General features: G+C 32.6%; 1 protein-coding gene across 1 annotated transcript in view; it reads right to left on the bottom strand.

Moving 5' to 3' along the window:
* The window catches only part of COL3A1 (collagen type III alpha 1 chain), a 38,798-nt gene extending 20,103 nt beyond the window's left edge, over window positions 1–18,695 (bottom strand). The window contains exons 1-14 of the mRNA XM_033230909.1: window positions 18,452–18,695; window positions 8,260–8,462; window positions 7,975–8,025; window positions 7,426–7,539; window positions 6,062–6,142; window positions 4,777–4,830; window positions 4,273–4,326; window positions 3,453–3,506; window positions 2,742–2,795; window positions 2,531–2,584; window positions 1,840–1,893; window positions 1,370–1,414; window positions 1,179–1,232; window positions 675–719 (exon numbers count right to left, since the gene is read on the bottom strand). Of these exons, the coding sequence (XP_033086800.1) occupies window positions 675–719; window positions 1,179–1,232; window positions 1,370–1,414; window positions 1,840–1,893; window positions 2,531–2,584; window positions 2,742–2,795; window positions 3,453–3,506; window positions 4,273–4,326; window positions 4,777–4,830; window positions 6,062–6,142; window positions 7,426–7,539; window positions 7,975–8,025; window positions 8,260–8,462; window positions 18,452–18,530 (996 nt within the window). The 5' untranslated portion in view covers window positions 18,531–18,695. The remainder of the gene's footprint in view (window positions 1–674; window positions 720–1,178; window positions 1,233–1,369; window positions 1,415–1,839; window positions 1,894–2,530; window positions 2,585–2,741; window positions 2,796–3,452; window positions 3,507–4,272; window positions 4,327–4,776; window positions 4,831–6,061; window positions 6,143–7,425; window positions 7,540–7,974; window positions 8,026–8,259; window positions 8,463–18,451) is intronic.
* Window positions 18,696–19,105: the final 410 nt, after the last annotated feature.

Genomic DNA, 19,105 nt, shown 5'->3' on the forward strand with positions numbered 1-19,105 from the left:
TTTGTAGGGCTCTTTAAAGTGCCACGTCTTATGTAAGATATTAACTAACATTGAGAGCACCATTAAATGTCAGCAGCTGGTCAAGCAGAATGAGTGTCAGAACCTAGATTTTGCTTATGGGCTCAGTGTCAGTTTTAATCACATGCATATATATAATATTGAGTATTGGGGTTACGATATTTTTCACTTTTTAAATTGTAAAAATGGTCAACAGAGATGCTAATGTGTGTGTTAGATATATACATATACATATATGTATATACCTGAGTGTGTGTATATATATAAAATATTAAATAATCCACAATCCACAATTTCTTTTCTTTTCTTTTTTTTTTTTGAGATGGAGTCTCGCTCTGTCACCCAGGCTGGAGTGCAGTGGCGCCATCTCGGCTCACTGCAAGCTCCGCCTCCCGGGTTCAAGCCATTCTCCTGCCTCAGCCTCCCGAGTAGCTGGGACTACAGGTACCGCCACCACGCCCGGCTAATTGTTTTTGTATTTTAGTAGAGACGGGGTTTCACTGTGTTAGCCAGGATGGTCTGGATCTCCTGACCTCGTGATCCGCCCGTCTCGGCCTCCCAAAGTGCTGGGATTACAGGCGTGAGCCACCGCGCCCAGCCCACAATCCATAATTTCTCATTACCCTACAACAAATAAGAGATAGAAAGTTACTTACTGGTTGACCATCACTGCCTCGAGCACCGTCATTACCCCGAGCACCCTAAAAAGAGAAGTTTACATTAAATATCTATTTAATTCTGAATGGCTGGTCATGAATAATATTTTGACTAAAATTCTGACTCAAGTGAGTTGAGTTTTCTTCAAGTACATTAAAATCTGCTTACTAATTATATATTTCAAAGTCAATATATTGTAAAGACAATTCTGATGTATACAGCAATAATCAAATGTAGAAGGATTGGAATCTGTGTTTTCAGGACTGAATGCAGATGTAATAGCTCTAATTGCATATGAACAGTTAACACAAAAATTCTCAATAGAGATAACTGTAAAACATTTATTCATATCCTTTTAACTATAGCCAAAACGTTATCACAGTATCGAGTATAATTTTGTAGAAGGGTCTTTTTTCTAACCTATTTTTACAGCCTGAAACTTTACTGAGACACTAATCTGTCACTTTGGGTTGTAATTGTGCGATGTTAGTAACAATACTCACCGCGGCTCCAGGAAGTCCTGGCCGTCCTCTCTCACCAGGAGCCCCTCTTGGACCCTAGAGAGTAAAATTGAAATATGGTCTTACTCTAATCCTGACATATGTAAGAACAGTTGGGTTGGGAGCAAAGCCACTTTTAGGTAACAATGAGGTTAATAATAAAACTGAAAATTATGCATAAGAAACATAATTACCATGGGTCCAGGAGCTCCATTTTCACCTGGAAGACCATTTTCACCCTAGATACATATAAAATATGTTACTATTTTATACAAGAGGAAGAATATATTATTGATTTTTAAATACAGAATATTATGGAAAAGCTTATGGAGCCTAGTAAAAGATATACATTTTAACAATATTAATTTTCTGTTAGTATTTTATTTACCAGAAATCTCAATTTCTGTATTTAAAAACTTAAAAACTAAAGAGAAGTAATTGATAAGTTATACTAAGATGCTCAACTATTTCTAATCTAGACTCTTCAAGTTATCAGTTTTCATGGAAGCGTTAATAGAATATCTTTAGTTACCATTACTCATACCTAATAGGTAAAGTTCAGGTAAATTTCAGCAAACAAGTTAAGCCTCACAATATGAATCTTAAATGTAGCTTTAATATTTAATGAATTTACTTATGAAAACGTGATTTTGTTGTGATTTACCTTTAATCCAGGAGCACCGGTTTCACCCTTTTCTCCATTTCGTCCATCGAAGCCCTAGGAAATATATAAAAATAGCAAAATTATTAAAATCTGTTCATCTAGAATGATTGATAAAGTTTACATTGAATTTTTCTAATTGGTCTTTATAACACTACTTGCAAAATTAACTTAAATAATTTAAAACTTGTTTAAAGAGGTTGAAGATATTTCATACTGATTTTACAGCAGGAAAATATGAACTAACTAGAAAGTGCAATGTGGTCTGCTAAAAAAGTTGCCTTAACTATAGAGTAGCAAACATGAGTTTCATAGATTTTATTATAATTAAGTTAATAAGTTATAGGCACAGTTGGTTGAATGTATGAAATGTTTTGCATAGAATAAAGTTGTACAACTCAATCTATAAATCATATTAAGTCAATAAAAACATTTCATAAAATATTTTTATTTTTCTGATAGTGGTAGTAAGAAAATATTTTTCAAGAGTATTTTATACACTAGAGAATCAACTCCTTTATTTTGCAAAAAATGGCTACTTTGGTCAACAAATAAACTTGGTAGACTTAAAAATTTCAAATTAATTCATTGACAGAATCATCCTTTTGGGCACATAATTGTCCAGTAAAATCAGTTAGTCAAGTAAACATAGCCCAGTGCAATACCTTGTAAACAACTTAGAAACTCTACTTACTCTGTGTCCTTTCATACCAGGGAATCCAGGTATCCCAGCTGGACCTTTGATACCCTAAAAATAATGAATGAAAAAATATTAATGAACCTTCAAATAGAATCACAACCTAGTAGTAAAACACTTTTTGTTTTTAAGTTTAATTCAATTGAATTACATAATAGTTTTCAAGCAAAGATTACTCCAATTAATTTATTAGATGCTGAAGACTTACTGGAGGTCCAGGCAATCCTCGCTCTCCAGGTCGTCCGGGTCTACCTGATTCTCCCTAGGTAGAGAAATAAAGAATACATAAGTGTTCATGTATGACAAGATACATTGTAGACAATAAGCAAAATGATTACTTTGCATTCTTCTCACGAAGGACTCATTAAAATGGTCACACAAAATGTATAGTTGAGATCAGCTTTCTGGGTAGAAGGCATGAGGAAGACCTTTCCCACTTTGATATAAGCTTATAAAGAGATAATGCAGGTGCTTCTAATCACTGAAATAATATAACCCTTCCTCAACCCAGTGAAAAGAATTTGTCATTGGAGATTAAAAGGGAAAGAAAGAATGTCATTGAATTGAAGGTGCCCATAAGTTCTCAAGTTCATTAAATAGTGGTATCAATTTCATCATTACAAGAGGCAGGCAAAGACACTTCCCCTCCAGTTAAATGATATATTCAATGGATGAGTCTTCTCAGCAGTCAAAAAGCACTTTAGGGATTTTATTTTAGAATTCAACAAATGATAAATATATGTATAGGTATGCAAATACTGTATAACTACTCAAAGATTAGTATTAGCTAAAATGTTGTTAAGATAACAATATTTTGAATAACATTTTTTTCTTCTGGGATTCTGACATAAAGCATATACTGTTTAGAATACCCCAAGTTAAATTTTGCTGTATTCTTATTTAATTTTTAAAAACTTACATCTTTTCCAGCAGGACCAGATGGACCCATAGCACCAGGAGGTCCTGGAGGGCCCTGAAAATAAGAAAATAAAAAATGAATAGATTTGTAAGTTTTTCTGTTACAATTTATTATTATACAGTGTATGTATTCCTGGAAGGAACCTCCTTTTAGAAAATACTTTTAATGTTTCTCATAATGAAAATGATACTTCCTGAGTTAATATTATACCTCTATTACATCAACTTACTGTTAATAAAAATTAAAAACATCATATATCTGTATTTTATATTACACATGTGTGTTTACAAATTCAAATGTATTTCTACATGTTTTGGAATATTAAATATGTCTAAATATAAAGGTATTTCTAAATTTCATGAAATATTGTATTTAAATAATTATTTTACCTGCTTATTTACAGAGCATATCCTTCTAAAGGACTCTCTTAGATTATGTTTATTTCTACTGTCTAAGATATATGTATATGTATGTTTACATATGTAAATATATATAGTTATATTTATCAGTAGATTAGATATAAGAGTGAACTGAGTGGTTACAGAAAATATATAAACAAATTCTAATTTGTACCAGCTCTGGGAAGTGGACTATTTTGATGGCTAATGATGAGAGAATTCCTTTAGTAACTAGTGTCTCTAAGATAGCTAACCAATTGAAAGAGTCCAAAAGACTTGATAAAATGCTATTTGTTATTTGCAAATTTAAGGGTAAATTTAATCTCCATTCTGTAAGGGCCTATACTTGTTTTAGAAAACAAAGGTAGGTTCCATATAGAATTATCAACTTATATATAAATATAAGTTTAATTGTTACTTACTGCAGGACCAGCTTGTCCAGGTTCACCAGGGGGTCCTTGGTATCCTGGAGATCCCTAGTGAGTAGAGTATGTAAATATTTTAAAAGTAACAAAATCTTCATATAATTCATTTACATCTTGACAGTAAGAAATCAGAATTGTGAATGTAATCAGCAAATTTTACTCCAGTTTATAAATATTGAGACCAAATTTTTTTCAGATCAGAATGAAGTTAATGCATTTCATTGCATTCATTGCAATCCATTGAAACTGAATGGTTTTGAACTAAAAGCCCTGTCACATGCAAATTAATGTGGTTTAATTTCACCAGGGTTTTAATTGCCAATAGTTGTTGGTGGAAAGGAATTAAATATGGAATTCTATTCTATCTAATCAGTTTCTTGGTTATGACTTCTCTAGTTAACTGGGATTATGCATGCTGGAATGGCTGAATTACAGCAGAATGTATACTAATTTGATTTTTCTAAAAATGAAGCAGAAAACACCACTAATGGCTATACTTACAGGGGAACCAGGATGACCAGATGTACCAGGGGGACCGGGAGGGCCTGGGGGGCCCTGGAATGTGAATTTGAATGAAAAATAAAATAAATGAATGCAAAATACACTTTATCCAAGCTTCAAAGCAATGACACTTGCATTGTTAAAACTGTGAACAAATATATCTCATCTTTTGATAACTATTCATGAGATCTACAATGGTGATCTTAGCAAGCAAATATTACTGTAATGAAATTCTCACAGATTCCATATAAATTATTAATAAATGTTATAAAATGTTGTCCTGAATTCCTAAGGAAGGGAATTAAAAAATTTGGAAAAATTAGTACACAATGCTATGAAAATCCCTGCAATGTAAGGATTATATTGCACTGGTGAAGAAGCAATTTCTCGCTTGGCAGCCAAACTCAGTGCAGAAAAACGTCTATTGGCACACTACAAATCCTATAATCAGTTATCTAAAATAATAATGTGAATCAACCATAAAGTCCATAATTATGTTGATATATCTATCACAGTTAATTGACTTAGAGATTTATATGGTCACACAAGAATCATCATACACAGGACAATTGATTTATCATTGTTCAGAAATACAGATTAAACTAGAAAACCTTCAGCATGCTGAAAACAGTATGCTTCAGTTTTGTAACACGCTGTTTCTAAATACTGATAGCAAATTTATAAAACAATAGTTTGTCTTTGGGAGGCCGAGACGGGCGGATCACGAGGTCAGGAGATCGAGACCATCCTGGCTAACACGGTGAAACCCCATCTCTACTTAAAAAAAATACAAAAAACTAGCCGGGCGAGGTGGCGGGCGCCTGTAGTCCCAGCTACTCGGGAGGCTGAGGCAGGAGAATGGCGTAAACCCGGGAGGCGGAGCTTGCAGTGAGCTGAGATCCGGCCACTGCACTCCAGCCTGGGTGGCAGAGCGAGACTCCGCCTCAAAAAAAAAAAAAAAAAAAAAAAAAAAAAAAAAAAAAAAAACAATAGTTTGTGTATTTCCATTTTCTCTTATAAAGACTTTCCTGAAATGTTAATAACTGTTGACTTTGGTTTTTGCTTTTTAGTAAAAAGTTTATATGTGATCAAAAATTGGATTAATAATGTGAATGAGATAGAAAGAACATGATAATGCTACCATTTTCTTTCCCAGCCTTATTAGGAATAAGCTATTTTGTACAATTCCATAAAAATACTGAATTCCTAGAAGAGCAACCATTCAAGATTTTACAAACTGGAAAGATAACAAAGCTCTAAAATGCTGAGAAACATTTGTACATACAGCTGGTCCAGGATAGCCACCGAGTCCTCCTACTGCTACTCCAGACTTGACATCATATGAATCATACTGGGGAGAATAGTTCTGTGGCAAGGAGACCAAATAGATATGATCATTTTAATAGACAGTTCATAAGTCTTTTAAAAAGCATTTAGAGGTGCATGCAACATCTAGTAGTAACCACTGATAGGTTTTTGTGTGCCAAAAGATGTGGTATGTATTAACTAATTATCTTGTTTATCCTGTTTTTCTGTAGATTGAGACATTAGATATCCTACAGAAGCATTTTCTTGTGTGATGCACAAATCTTTCCACTGTGTTAAATGTTAGTTTCCCCCTATTTTTCCTATTATACTCTTACTTCAGCTATTATTTCTAAGCAGTATCTACATCATTACAAACATAGGATCATAGGCTGTTTGAGGCCAAAAGAGTCTCAAGATCATATAATACACCTTCTCATTTTGAGCAAAAGAAAATGAAGTCACATTATTTTTCCAACACTTAATGATACAAGTGAAATTCATATCCCCTGGATTCTGGTTAATATGACTAAAAGATTCACTCAAAAATAAACATCTCCACAGAAAATAAGCCAAAATTAGTAGAAAAGCTCATATGCTTATTGGATTTCTTTGAAGCTTTTTTTAAATTCTAAGTTTTAGGTCTAGAATTAGGTTCTATTTGGTTACTAGAATAAGAATAACTTAGACAATACACTTTAGTTCTTGTTGAATTGCTTTTCGAAAAGCACTTTTTAACCTCACAAAGATTTGTGTAATATATTTTCTTATTTCACCTAATTCCATGCAGCAGCAATTTTGTCATATTTTTTTATTTGGTTGTTTTACATGCAGATTTATTTGGTTACCATGCTTCAGGAGAAGCAAGATGTGCTCTGAAGGATTAGTAAGAGCAGTTTCATAGGCAGAAATAATCCTGTTCAATAAGAATATTCACAGTTCTTCAACTTCTTTTTTCCAAACTTTTAGAGGCTTTGACATTGGTGTTAGTAGGAGAATAAAGTATAGATATAGTACTAACTAAATTATGTAGGTTAATTTTTTTTTGTAAGTTGATAGTTCACTTCTTAAACATACTGTGTATGCTATACATCTGCTGAGAAATTGGCAACTTTTCCAAGTATATAGGAGCAATGACATTAGCACTGAGGATGAATGAATACTTATAAAGCACTTAGAATAGTGCCTAATACATAGAATCACTAAATAAGGATTTATTAAATACATAGAATCAGAGAACAGATACAAAGAACTCATAATAGAGAGATGTAATATAGAGTAAAGAAAGAAGATGAGCTAGGTAGTTTTATGAGGGGATTTTTTAAGTAACGCAACTTATTATACCTGAGGACCAGTAGGGCATGATTCACAGATTCCAGGGGGGCCAGGAGAACCAGGGGAACCTGGTTGTCCTGGAATACCAGGGTCACCATTTCTCCCAGGAATACCAGGAGGGCCCTAAAAAAAGAGGTAAAAATAAATTAAATAGTGAAAAATCCTGGTGATTCAGAATCACTATCAGATTGTTGTTTCTCCACTTTATAATATTAGGAATCAATACAAGCAATATATTTTCTTTATAACACTTATTTTTAATCAAAATCACGTGAATAATTTAAGTATAATGTATTCATTTGCATATTGACCTATATATTTTATTTAAACTGATCATGTGGGTGAAGACATAATATGAAGTTTGGGAAATTGAAATCTTTACATATACAATTATGGATTCCCAGTCTGTTGTTTGGTGCCATTATTCAAATATGTGGTCAACAAAAAGAATGTGTGATGAAAGTTCAAATCTAGAAAGGGTATGAACAGAAAAAAAGCAAACTCTTACTAGAATTATCATTAGTATTGATTTTATTCTACTGAAGAATGTTTACTTACTGGATCTCCCTTGGGGCCTTGAGGTCCTTGACCATTAGGAGGGCGAGTAGGCTAATAAATGGAAAAGAAACAAATTAAAGAAGACACGGAATTTACATATTATTTCTTAACCCAGATTCTAGCCAATCCTTATCTTTACATTGAAACGGCCACTTTTTACTTGTAATACAAACATGGCTATTTGACGAACATGACTTTCATTTCCTTTTAGGCTCCTATGATATAAGAACTATTCATGTGTCTAAATATGAATATTGAAGGTGCACAGTTTATCTTTGAACTCACAGCAGTTGGAGGCTGTGGGCAAACTGCACAACATTCTCCAAATGGAATTTCTGGGTTGGGGCAGTCTAATTCTTGATCGTCACATATTATGTCATCACAGAGAACGGATCCTGAGTCACAGACACAAATTTGGCATGGTTCTGGCTTCCAGACATCTCTATCCGCGTAGGACTGACCAAGATGGGAACATCCTCCTTCAACAGCTGAAAAACAAGTTAGATGACATGAAGTTTCCTCAGGTTTTGCTGAAATGTGATTTTTGTTACTCTGTCAGGACTACTAACAATAGCCAAAGTTGAAATGGTTTGAAACAAATAATTTCTTCCTTTCATTAGCAAATTATATTTGTCCTACGTAATTTGCTAAGTAGCAAGGAATTAATTAAAATATCATATCTGCTTATTATCATAAAATTGGCATACCATAGTCAATTTTCCTTAAGACCAACAGGTATTTTAATTTCATTTATAGTAAGAATTAATATCAATGTATATCACACAAGCATTTAAACATTTATTTATTAATGGCACAATTGAAAATAAGCTTTTCTACCCAATTGCTATTCTTTGCCTTAACAGCAGATGGGAGCATTAAACTAAAAAGATGACTTTGTCACTAACTCTGAAGACTTTCTGGATTTTATTAACCTAGTTGAGAAATTCAGGGGAAAACTGAGCTAATCTTGGCACCATAAAACTCTACCAGATTTTCCTGGGAAAGCTTTAACAGAACTTATTGTGCGTATCAAATGTCACTGTTAGCTCTGTTTGGCATTACTTGGTCAACATGATATGACATAATACATTGTATATCCCATATGGATGTAAAGACATTTCCAAATCACCAAAAAGAAAAGAAAAAGATGTTTTTAAAATAAATATTGGCAAGGAATAAGTAAAAATAATAGGGAAAATATGAATCATAACCATCTGTATTTGTGGCTTAAAATGGTAAAAAAAATTGCTTCAACCAAAATTTTAGACTTGCTTCATAATTATATACAAGGTACTGAAATTTCAGCAGCTATTAACTATGAATCAGCTTAGGAATTGCCAAAACAAAACCTAGTCTCAATGCTTAAAGCACTAGCTGTGTATTGTGGTTAAATGCAACTTTAGTTCTTGACGATTGGTATGATAGTTTGCCAGTAATTAAGTAAATAAATAAGTTTCTAAGCATCTGCAAAAATTTTTGCAAACAACAAATGATGTACTGTTCAGTAATTTATATTTTTGTGAGACAGTGAAATTTTTATTTTCTCAAAGCCAAGATATTTAAAATGTCTACTGAAGGAGGCCTGCTTCCGAGTAGGCAAGTAGTTCAAAATTAGTTTTTGCTGCCTAGTGGCCAAGAGGCCTTTTAGAGGTCCTAAGATTTTTCCATCTGGGCACGACATGCAGCCACAAAAAATCACCTTTTCAAGTTCTTGTTTCTATATCTTCTCTCTGTCTAGGGTAATAATAATTTAGGTTTGTATTTAAGTGAGTTGAAATGTTTAGCTGATTTAGTAAATGTTCACCAAAAAGCATTTCAAAACCTAGACTCTAGGGAGTACTGAAATTGCTTCCCCCTCTCATTTCCATTTATGTGTTCTGATACAAATTTAATGATATTGTACAACACACTTGATCTATTTGAGAAGATAGATAATCCATTCTTTCTTCATGTTACAATTTCTCAATGTAGTTTACAGCTAATGAAGGAAAGCTTCATTTTTTAAATGCAATTTTAAGCAGGCAAATAGTTTATTTAGAAAAGTTATTCTAATTCCTCCCCTATGTTTGAAACACATATATGACAACATGGGATATATTTTCTATATACATTTCCTAAGCTTTTAAAGGAGTATTTCTTAATTCTTAGTGAATATAAAAGTTGAATACCAAAATGCTTATCTCAGTGCAAATGAAGTAGGCCTATTTGAATGGTGTTATGGAAAACATATTTAAGAGAAGAGCAAACAGTCATTTACACATTGGTGTGAAGAATAATAACATAGGTGAGTCTATGCATTAAACTCATTACAGAACTGGCATCTTATATTTAAGTACTAAGTTCACCAATTTGCAGAAAAGGTCTGAAAATTTGGGGTTGGAAGATTATGCCGTAAAATTACATGGAGCACTGTAATTACATTGGTTCCTTTTCTCAAAATGAACCACTTAAACATTTTCTCCAAATCAACTTTATATGAAATGTTCCTACAGATTAGTTTCAGCTCAAGATTTTCCCATTAATAATGTATATTTTAAGCCCCCCAGATCTATCCTCAAGAACATTGTTAGATTGTATGGATGATTCTTTTAGCTTTTTGCCCCTGGATCAGGAACATCTTCTCACATTTAATACAGCATATGGGTTATGAAAAACAGCTATTGAATACTAAAGGCATATTAAAGACAAATGAAGATAATAGTTAAAGCTAGGCTCAAACACTTCCTATTTTAAGTACTTTCTATGTGTTCTTGATCTGCCTAGAAATTAACATAAATGCTTTTCCTTCCTGTGTATTCATCCTCCTCTGTTTATGTCTCATTAAAGGTGTCCTCACATCATTAGAAATACAGTACTTTCCATTTGTTCTGCTAATTACTAAATAAATAAGCACAATATTGACCTATTAAAATTGTAAATGAGTTTGTTAAAATTGGATTAAATGCAATGTTATAAAAATTAAGGTTGTCATTTAGCTTATTGTTTCCAAATTTTATTAGAAACATATTATAGTACTTTTTCAAACACAGTAGCCTCAATATAAAGATTATTTTAGTGCAATTTAAAAAATTGTCATATTCTTAAAATTTTTTTTTCTCACTTGCACATGACAGTCAACATGGTGCATGCATGTTTTGTTTTACTTTAGAAAGTCACATTGTTTTAAGTTAAAGAAGAGAGTTGGAATGCTTAAAAAATAAGAATTAATGCAACTTTGTTTATTGCCATAAGTTATTTCATATCCACTTGAAATAAATTTGGCTCTCCTGAAAAGTCAGTTCCTGTAAAAACTTGTGGCTGAAAATTAGCCCTTTCTCTGTTTTTCTACCTTAGTTACCTTTGCTGAAAAAACAGAGTTTTGTGTAGCTTCCTTTATCGTTCCATGCATGACAAAATATAGTTAGCAATATATTCTACTGAAAGTTAAACCTCTTAGATTAATGTTTCATGGACCTAGTAATATGTGTGAAAATCATGGCAAAGTCAAGGTCAAGGAAAAGAATATTTTGTTTCTAGAGGAATAAAAATACTCTAGTTAGCCATTTGCAACATTTAGATATAGAATAGAAAATGGGATTTTGAAATAAGTCATCTCATATTATTCTCTTCATTTCTTAGGAATCTGTATTCAGAGTAGCTTTGGTTAAAATAATAAGCTAATTTTTTCCAAAAATATTAAATAAAAGGCAAATAATTTCATTTTACTATTGGAAAGTAATGGACTTTCCAATTACTTCCGTTATTTTAGTTGTTTAAATCTCTCTGTTCCAATTTGTAATTAATTTTAAATTCCATCTCCCATGTCATTTGGTGTTTCTGTTCCTTACTACAAAGTACAATTCTGAAAGAAATGTACTTGTGATCACACAAGCAATGTATTAAGCTCAATCATCTCCTTGTTGGGATCTATAATATAAAACATATTGAAGCTAACACATGACTTAAACCACTCTTAGCTGCTTCTTTCCTAGTTTTCTATTTTAGAATTTTAGAGAAAAATAAAGCCAGATAACATAATTTTATATTTTTAGATGTGCATAAAGCTTACTTTTTTGTGATTCTTTTGTTTCCATTCTTTATGTTAAATTATGCTGACTTGAAGAAATAATATTGTTAGGACAAAAAATGCATATTATGTTTGTCTTAATACTATTTTTGGAGCAATATTATTATTATTATTCCCTAAAGCACTTAATTAAATAGTTAATTTGGCTTGAATGAAAAGTGAATATTTTTTCCTCTTCTCTTCTTACTGAATCCTTATCTGGGAAGAGATGCATAATCTGAAAATCTAAGAATCACAGGTATGATTTGTAAGTTATAATAATTTATTTTCATTACTTTAGAAAGCTGAACATTTTGTACATGTGGGTATTTGGCATTCATACAGTTTCCAGTTGAAATACATTTAGTTTGCCTTTTAAATGATACTGTTTGGAAAACATAAATTTTAATAAAATTTTTTTTTGCTGCTTATATCTTTATTACAGTATCTTAAAATATGTTAGATTACTTAACAAAAAGGGCTCTGAAGAAAGTATCTGGAGACATTCTAGGTGAATAATTTTAATTTAAAAGCACTTTTGCATAGACAAAGAAGATTTTATTTATTCTTGCTACCTCCAGGAAAGAAAATTGATAAATTATCAGTTGTAGATATTTTCTTGTTTCATATTTTATAGATATATGATTTTTCAATCTCCAGTTAGAAATGTCCTTTAAGTTGATTAATATTTTATCCTGTTAAAAATAAAAATAATTAGATAATTAGAAAATTTAAAGTATCTTATATCTAACCAACAGCAATTGCATATATAATAAAATCTGCTTAGTGTCAAATTATAAAAACGTTGAAGAGAATATATTCTACTTATTACAGTTGGCAAACAACTTTAAGTTGTATAGTCTTATAAATAAAATTTTACATTTCACCATCCTAATCACTAAGTTACTAAGTACTTTAATTTCTTCCTTAGAGTAATTTTATTTGCGAGCGTTAGTAAAACTAGTGCTAGGTAGAGCTTGTATAGTACCTCCTATCTTGTAGGCACTGCTCTGAGTAGTTTGGATATCTATTTTGCTTCATACTCCCAAAGGCCTTATGAGCTTAGAGCTGTCATAATCCTAATTTTACAGATGAGGAATCTTAACCACAGAAACATTAAGTAATTTCCCAAGGTTACACTGTCAGGGTAAAAAAGAAGATTTGAACGTAAGAAGGCTTCCTCTACATTTGATACTCTTAATTACTGCATTCTATTTTCTTTCTGCTATTTCAAAACTGAATACGATTAAAGAAGTCAACTCCAAAGCTCTGTCCCATATGATTTTTTATCACTGCAAGGTTAAAATCTGAATCTGGATAGGTATATTTTTAAGGAGAACAGTTCTCTGCAAAATATCTTTTCTATCTGGCCTCAAAACAGGAAGATGCCATCTGGAGTTAAATTCTGCTGTTTATTTTCTCTTGACCTTATGAAGAAGGGTTATATCTCTAAAGCCACCCTGTGACATCCAGACCACCAACAGAATAAATGTGTGACTCAGAAACCCTGCATACATTTTTCTATATACAAAAAAGTAGGATTATAACAACAGTAGTACCAGACAGAAAAGACTTCTGCATCCAGTGCAAAAATATGTTTAAGATGTCTCATTAACACCCTGTTTGTCAGAAAATATAGTTATTAAATGATTCCTATTAATGTTTATCTAAGTTTGTTAGAAGTTTTCATTGAATGAAACTCGAACGTTGTGAACATGCTATGCAATTCCAAAGAGTATATCTATGATTTTAATTTACTTGAGAAATGCAGTCTCTGTCATCCTCCACACAAAATACTATACAAAAACAGTTTCGGAAAAATGTATGCCATTTTACTCAAGCGGTACTTTCTTAATACTAGAATTCAAGGGAAATTTAACTTTTAATAATTTCTGGATCTTTTCTCTTTGATGTTTATATCTTTTGGGCATTTTGACTTGTCCTCTTTCAACATTTCATTTTGCTCATTAAGACTACATTTTAAACATCAGTGCTTGACCTCAGTCATGGAAAAAAACAAGGGTTTTATTAGTTAATCTGAAAGGAATCCACTTCTGCTGTGTTTTCATTAGACACAGACTGAAACTCTGGTGGTTAATGTAACTCCCCAAACTGCAGTTCACAAGTGATTTATGTAAGAATAGCTATCTCATTTTTTCCGTTGTCATCTTGACATGAAACAGGCAAAGTTTCCCCTTTGAAAAGTCTGGAGAGTTTTTTTTACACTATATGACTTTTTTTTTTTGAGCATGGAAACAATGGGATTGAGCTTTTTTCCTAGGGAAAACTTTTACAAGAAACAGTTCACTGAGAGAGTTCCAGAAAGTTATTGTAGACCTGGAAACTTTACAACTGTTCCTCATGTCCAGCAAAAGCAATAACATCTTTCATCTTTAAAGCTTTAATTCTTAAACAATCTACTTTAATCACTTCAAGGCGGTGATATCACTAGATGTTACAAAATTAAAGAGCTGGGCTACATAATTTTTGGAACTCTGCACCAAAGAAGCCATTCACAGTGGAAACTGTGGAGTTTCGGTAGATGGCACTCTTCTCTGAGTGACAACTCAAGTCCAGCATGTGACTGTAGATGTAGAACAGGGGCTTTCCTGAGGAGCTGTCCTGTAGCCTCAACTATAATCCTGGTAAACTCACAGTCAATCATTCTTGATTTTTAAAAAGAAGCCTGTAAATAAGACATCAATCCAGGAATCTGAATTAGTTAAAAGGCATTTAATCACAGTCTTTCCTTCTTTCCCAGAATTGTTCCAGTGGCTTTGCTTTCTTTTCTTATAATGCTGAAATGTTTAATTCCAGAATTTAATAAAAATGCCTTTGTATGTATAGGCCTTTAGATCATCTAAAGAGTATTCAACATCAGATGAGCTAAAGGCCTATACATAAAAAGGTATTTTTGAAAACCCAAATTTTTCAAAGCTCTGGTATTACCTGAGCATTTTTTCCTTCCCTAGAAATAAAGCTCAGGTAAGGAAATACAAGTATCATGAATGAAAAACACGAAGTGTTGTATTATAATACTTTATTTACTCACACAGAACTGGTGATAATTTCTTTTAAAATAAGATCCTGAGCTTCTGGGGTTTAAAAAAGTAAATGTACTACTCTCTATAAAATTGAGTAGTAAACAGAAAAATACCTATTCTTTCTTCACCTTTAGAAATGCATTATTAGCTCATGTACTTTCTAGGATGATATGTAATTTTTCAGTATCTCCTTTCAATGGCAAATAGTTATAAAACTAAGAAAATTCAAATACTCTAATTTTAATGTGTGTTCTGTAATTATCTAAGACTCAACAGAATATTGGTCCTAGCTTTGACTTTGTCATTTTCTAGTTTTGTAATCTCAAATAAAGCACTGATCCATGTTAGGTGACTGACACTGAGATGTGTGAGCAACTATGCATCCTCTCTGCTTACAAATGCAGTTTTTCCTAAATTTATAACATTTTCCTGTAGTTCAATGTGTTTAATTGTAGGGACAAATGCAAACCAGAAAACCTGAATGTTACCTGAGCAAGTTACAAATTCCCTCTTAAAGCATAATGAAAAATATACTCTCATGATATCTAAGAAGAAACTGATTCTCTGAGTCCATTTATAGTTTTAAAAATCTCAAACAACTAAAGGTCCACAGTTTATTTTACTGGAACTATCGCTGTAGCAAAATATAGAAACTCAAACATTAGTACACATTTAATTAAACTAAAGTTTCTGTTTCTGCCCTAATGAAGCTGTATTACTTAGTAGCAGCTGTCTATAATCTATCTATCAATTAAGCAGCGAATAAAATACTTATGTCAAATAAGGACTACATCAAAGAAATGAAAAATATATTTAAAAAATAGTCATATGTGGAATTTTTTAAATGGCCATAACATTTAAGCTAATTTCCAAAAAGACTCTGAATACTGTTACCATTGTGTTTTTCTGTCAGTATGTGTGTTTGCAATATTTATCCATAGCATACTAATTTCCTTAGGAAAGCAGCGTTAACATTTAAAATTCACGCATATGATTTTTTTAAAGCTCATTATAAACTACTGAAGCCAGTTAAGTAACATTAATATTGGCATTCGTTATGTAAATGGTAACCTGGCTTGTCAGCCACTAGGTGACGCATCTTTGCACTTAAAATTTGGCATGTTTATAAACTACAGGAAATATAAAACAGACCATGTTTCTTCATTGGTGGAATATAACACATGAATTAAATACAATTTTCACAAATTTGTAAGAAGACCAAAGTTCTTTTTGAGGACTTGCTTATACTCAAAAAAATGCCTGTGAGTGAACTAGAAGTGAGTGTTCATTAGAGCTGTGCTGTCTCTGAAGTTATGAGGACATATACAAGAAACACCACCCTAGAACTTTATAACAGTTCTCAGTGTGCTGAATATTCAGATACCTCCTGTAACTTTTCCAAATCATATCTAATAGCAGAATTTTCTTGTAAAACCCATAGGGAACATAAGATGTACTGTCTTAAGTCAATTAAACTTTACTTTTACTCATGACAAAAAAAATATATAGGCTGAATAGTTCTCTTTCAACTGTTTTTGAGCTTAAGAGCACACAAACACTTATCAGTAAAATTTTATACTTATTGATTATTTTTTGCATCTAAAGAGAAAAAGGGAAATACATACAACTTAATGTGATGTCAAGGTACTGTAAGTGTCAAACACTCCCCCTCTAAAGTTGGACTGGGAAGAAAAATAGCCACAGGGCTTATAAAAAGCTTGTAACCACTAGGCAACTACAAATACATTACAATTTTTTGAGCTAAAACCTCCAAGTTTGTAGTCTTTTCAATAAATGGGTGGTGGGGGATAGTAGTCATTTGGTATCCTAAGAAAGGACTGTGAGTTGTAGCATCTCCTGGGAGGAGCAGGATAGGGAGGAAAAGAGGAGAGGAATAAGAAAGAAAGAAGGATTGCGAGTTCAGGGGAAAGAAAGGGCGAGGAGGCAAGGAGAGAGAGAACTACAAAAAGAAATGGAGGCATAAGGAGGCAACATGGGGAGTAGGGAGGGAGGAACAGGCAGGGAAGACAGAGAGGAGAGAGGAGTAGAAGATGGGCTTGCCTAGGGAGGGCTGGGGTGATGAGTGAAGAGAAGTCTAAAGGAGCCAAAAGGGGTGGAGAGAGATAAGGAGGAGGGAAAGGGAAGGAGAGGAGGGGTAAGAAGGAGAGGAAATTAAGGGAACAAGGAATATGGGTGTTTCTTTTCTTTTTTGTCCATGAGCTGAATATAACCGAAGACATTTCACTGTATATCTACCCCTCCCCTCATACACACATTTACATGTATTACCTGTGAGGACAACAAAGACATTTGATATTACAAACAAAAAACAAATGATCATGCAATGTCCTTTGCAAAATCTATAAGTTTAAATGTAACCATGTTTAGTTATGTGCAATAAAAATTCTCTAGTAATTTCTCCTAGCTATCTTTACATTTAGCATTTAAATATTTATTTTTATGGAAGTTTGTATTCCAATTTGTTCAGTATTTTCATGACTATGGTAAATAAAAGAATATTTTCACATAAATAATGAGACAAATGTATTTTTAGGAGAAATTAGAATATGAAAAACATCACATGCAATTATTAGAAAATATAGCTAAACAGCTTTCTGAAGTCCAACAGTACTAGTATCTTTACCTTGTTTGTAGCAAAGTCAAAACTCCTGTTGAAAACATTTTTAAAAATATTTTCTTCGTTAATGTGAATGCGGTTAAAATGTAGAATATGTGAAAAATACTAGTCCCTTAACATCTTGCTACTAGAAAAGATGAATTAATCAATCATTCTTGAAAAAAATAAAAACAGGAATAATAAAATATTTTAGCAATTTGATCCCTTTGAAGAATATTTATAGGTACTTTGTTGCCGTTTTACAGAAATATATTCAATGATTCTGATAATGCATAGTACCTTCCTTTAGACTGTTCTTAATCCGTGATATTTGAAACGCATTCTTATTCAGAAAACAATGCTCGATATTCTAACCTTACAAAGAATCCAGCAGACAAAGAGGAACATAAAATTATTGCAAGACCAATAACTTCCAGACTGCCTGGGGAAGTATTCCAAGATGTTAACAATCCAGGAGGGAAAAATTTTAAAGCCATTTTAAAAAGTGTCCAGTGCCTTTAACATGAACACAAGTTAGTACAAGAACATTTTATCTTAAACAACCACAGAACTCTTAAATACACACATAACACAATTATTTTTCAAGTAATGTAAAAGCACAGCTATAGTCAGTTCAACATTTCACAATTTGGAGCTTATAGAGGAAATTATCTTTAATCAGGCAGCTGATTTTCCCCTTTACACCCTTCTTTGTGAGGAGAAGAAAAGACAAAAATCCCATAAAGTTTCTTGAAATCAGTACCTACTCACCTTCCTGTTGTGCCAAAATAATAGTGGGATGAAGCAGAGCAAGAAGTAGCCAGCTCCCCTTTTGCACAAAGCTCATCATGTCTAAATATCAGACATGAGACTCTTTGTGCAAAAAGGAGAAAAGAAAAGCAGTTCAAAGTAGCACCATCAAGTTGTTCCCTGCCCTTCAGCACCGGGCCCGTCATAAAACTCAGCCACTGAGATTCCTTTGCTTTGGCCTTAAATAGGAAAAAGTTTGGCTTCCCTCACTTTCCAGCCCCTTTCTGAAATATGAGAGCCGCACCCATCCCCTCAGCAGTAAAAGAAATGATAAATATTTCTTTTTCCCTTATAGAAGACACAACCCACAGTAACAAAAAGAGCACATCTGGTGTTTGTATGCATCTGCTTATGTAAAGGTTTGTTACATATTTCAGTCTTACATATATGTTTGTATAACTTAGGAACATATAGAAATGTTCTGCCTTGTTTTAATATATACAATGTAAATGCATAAATTTTTATTTCCCCTTATAAAGTTAACAACTCCATAATTTTGAAAAATTGCTGCATGCCTATTCATCCGGTATGTCTAATTTGCAGAACTGATCTTCCAGAAGATTGTTATGTTGGGATTTTGCCAGAATTAATCCTAACTCAATTTAAATAGGGGAC

The sequence above is a fragment of the Trachypithecus francoisi genome, unplaced genomic scaffold (genome assembly GCF_009764315.1).
Source record: "Trachypithecus francoisi isolate TF-2019V2 unplaced genomic scaffold, Tfra_2.0 Lachesis_group13, whole genome shotgun sequence".
NCBI lineage: Eukaryota > Metazoa > Chordata > Mammalia > Primates > Cercopithecidae > Trachypithecus > Trachypithecus francoisi.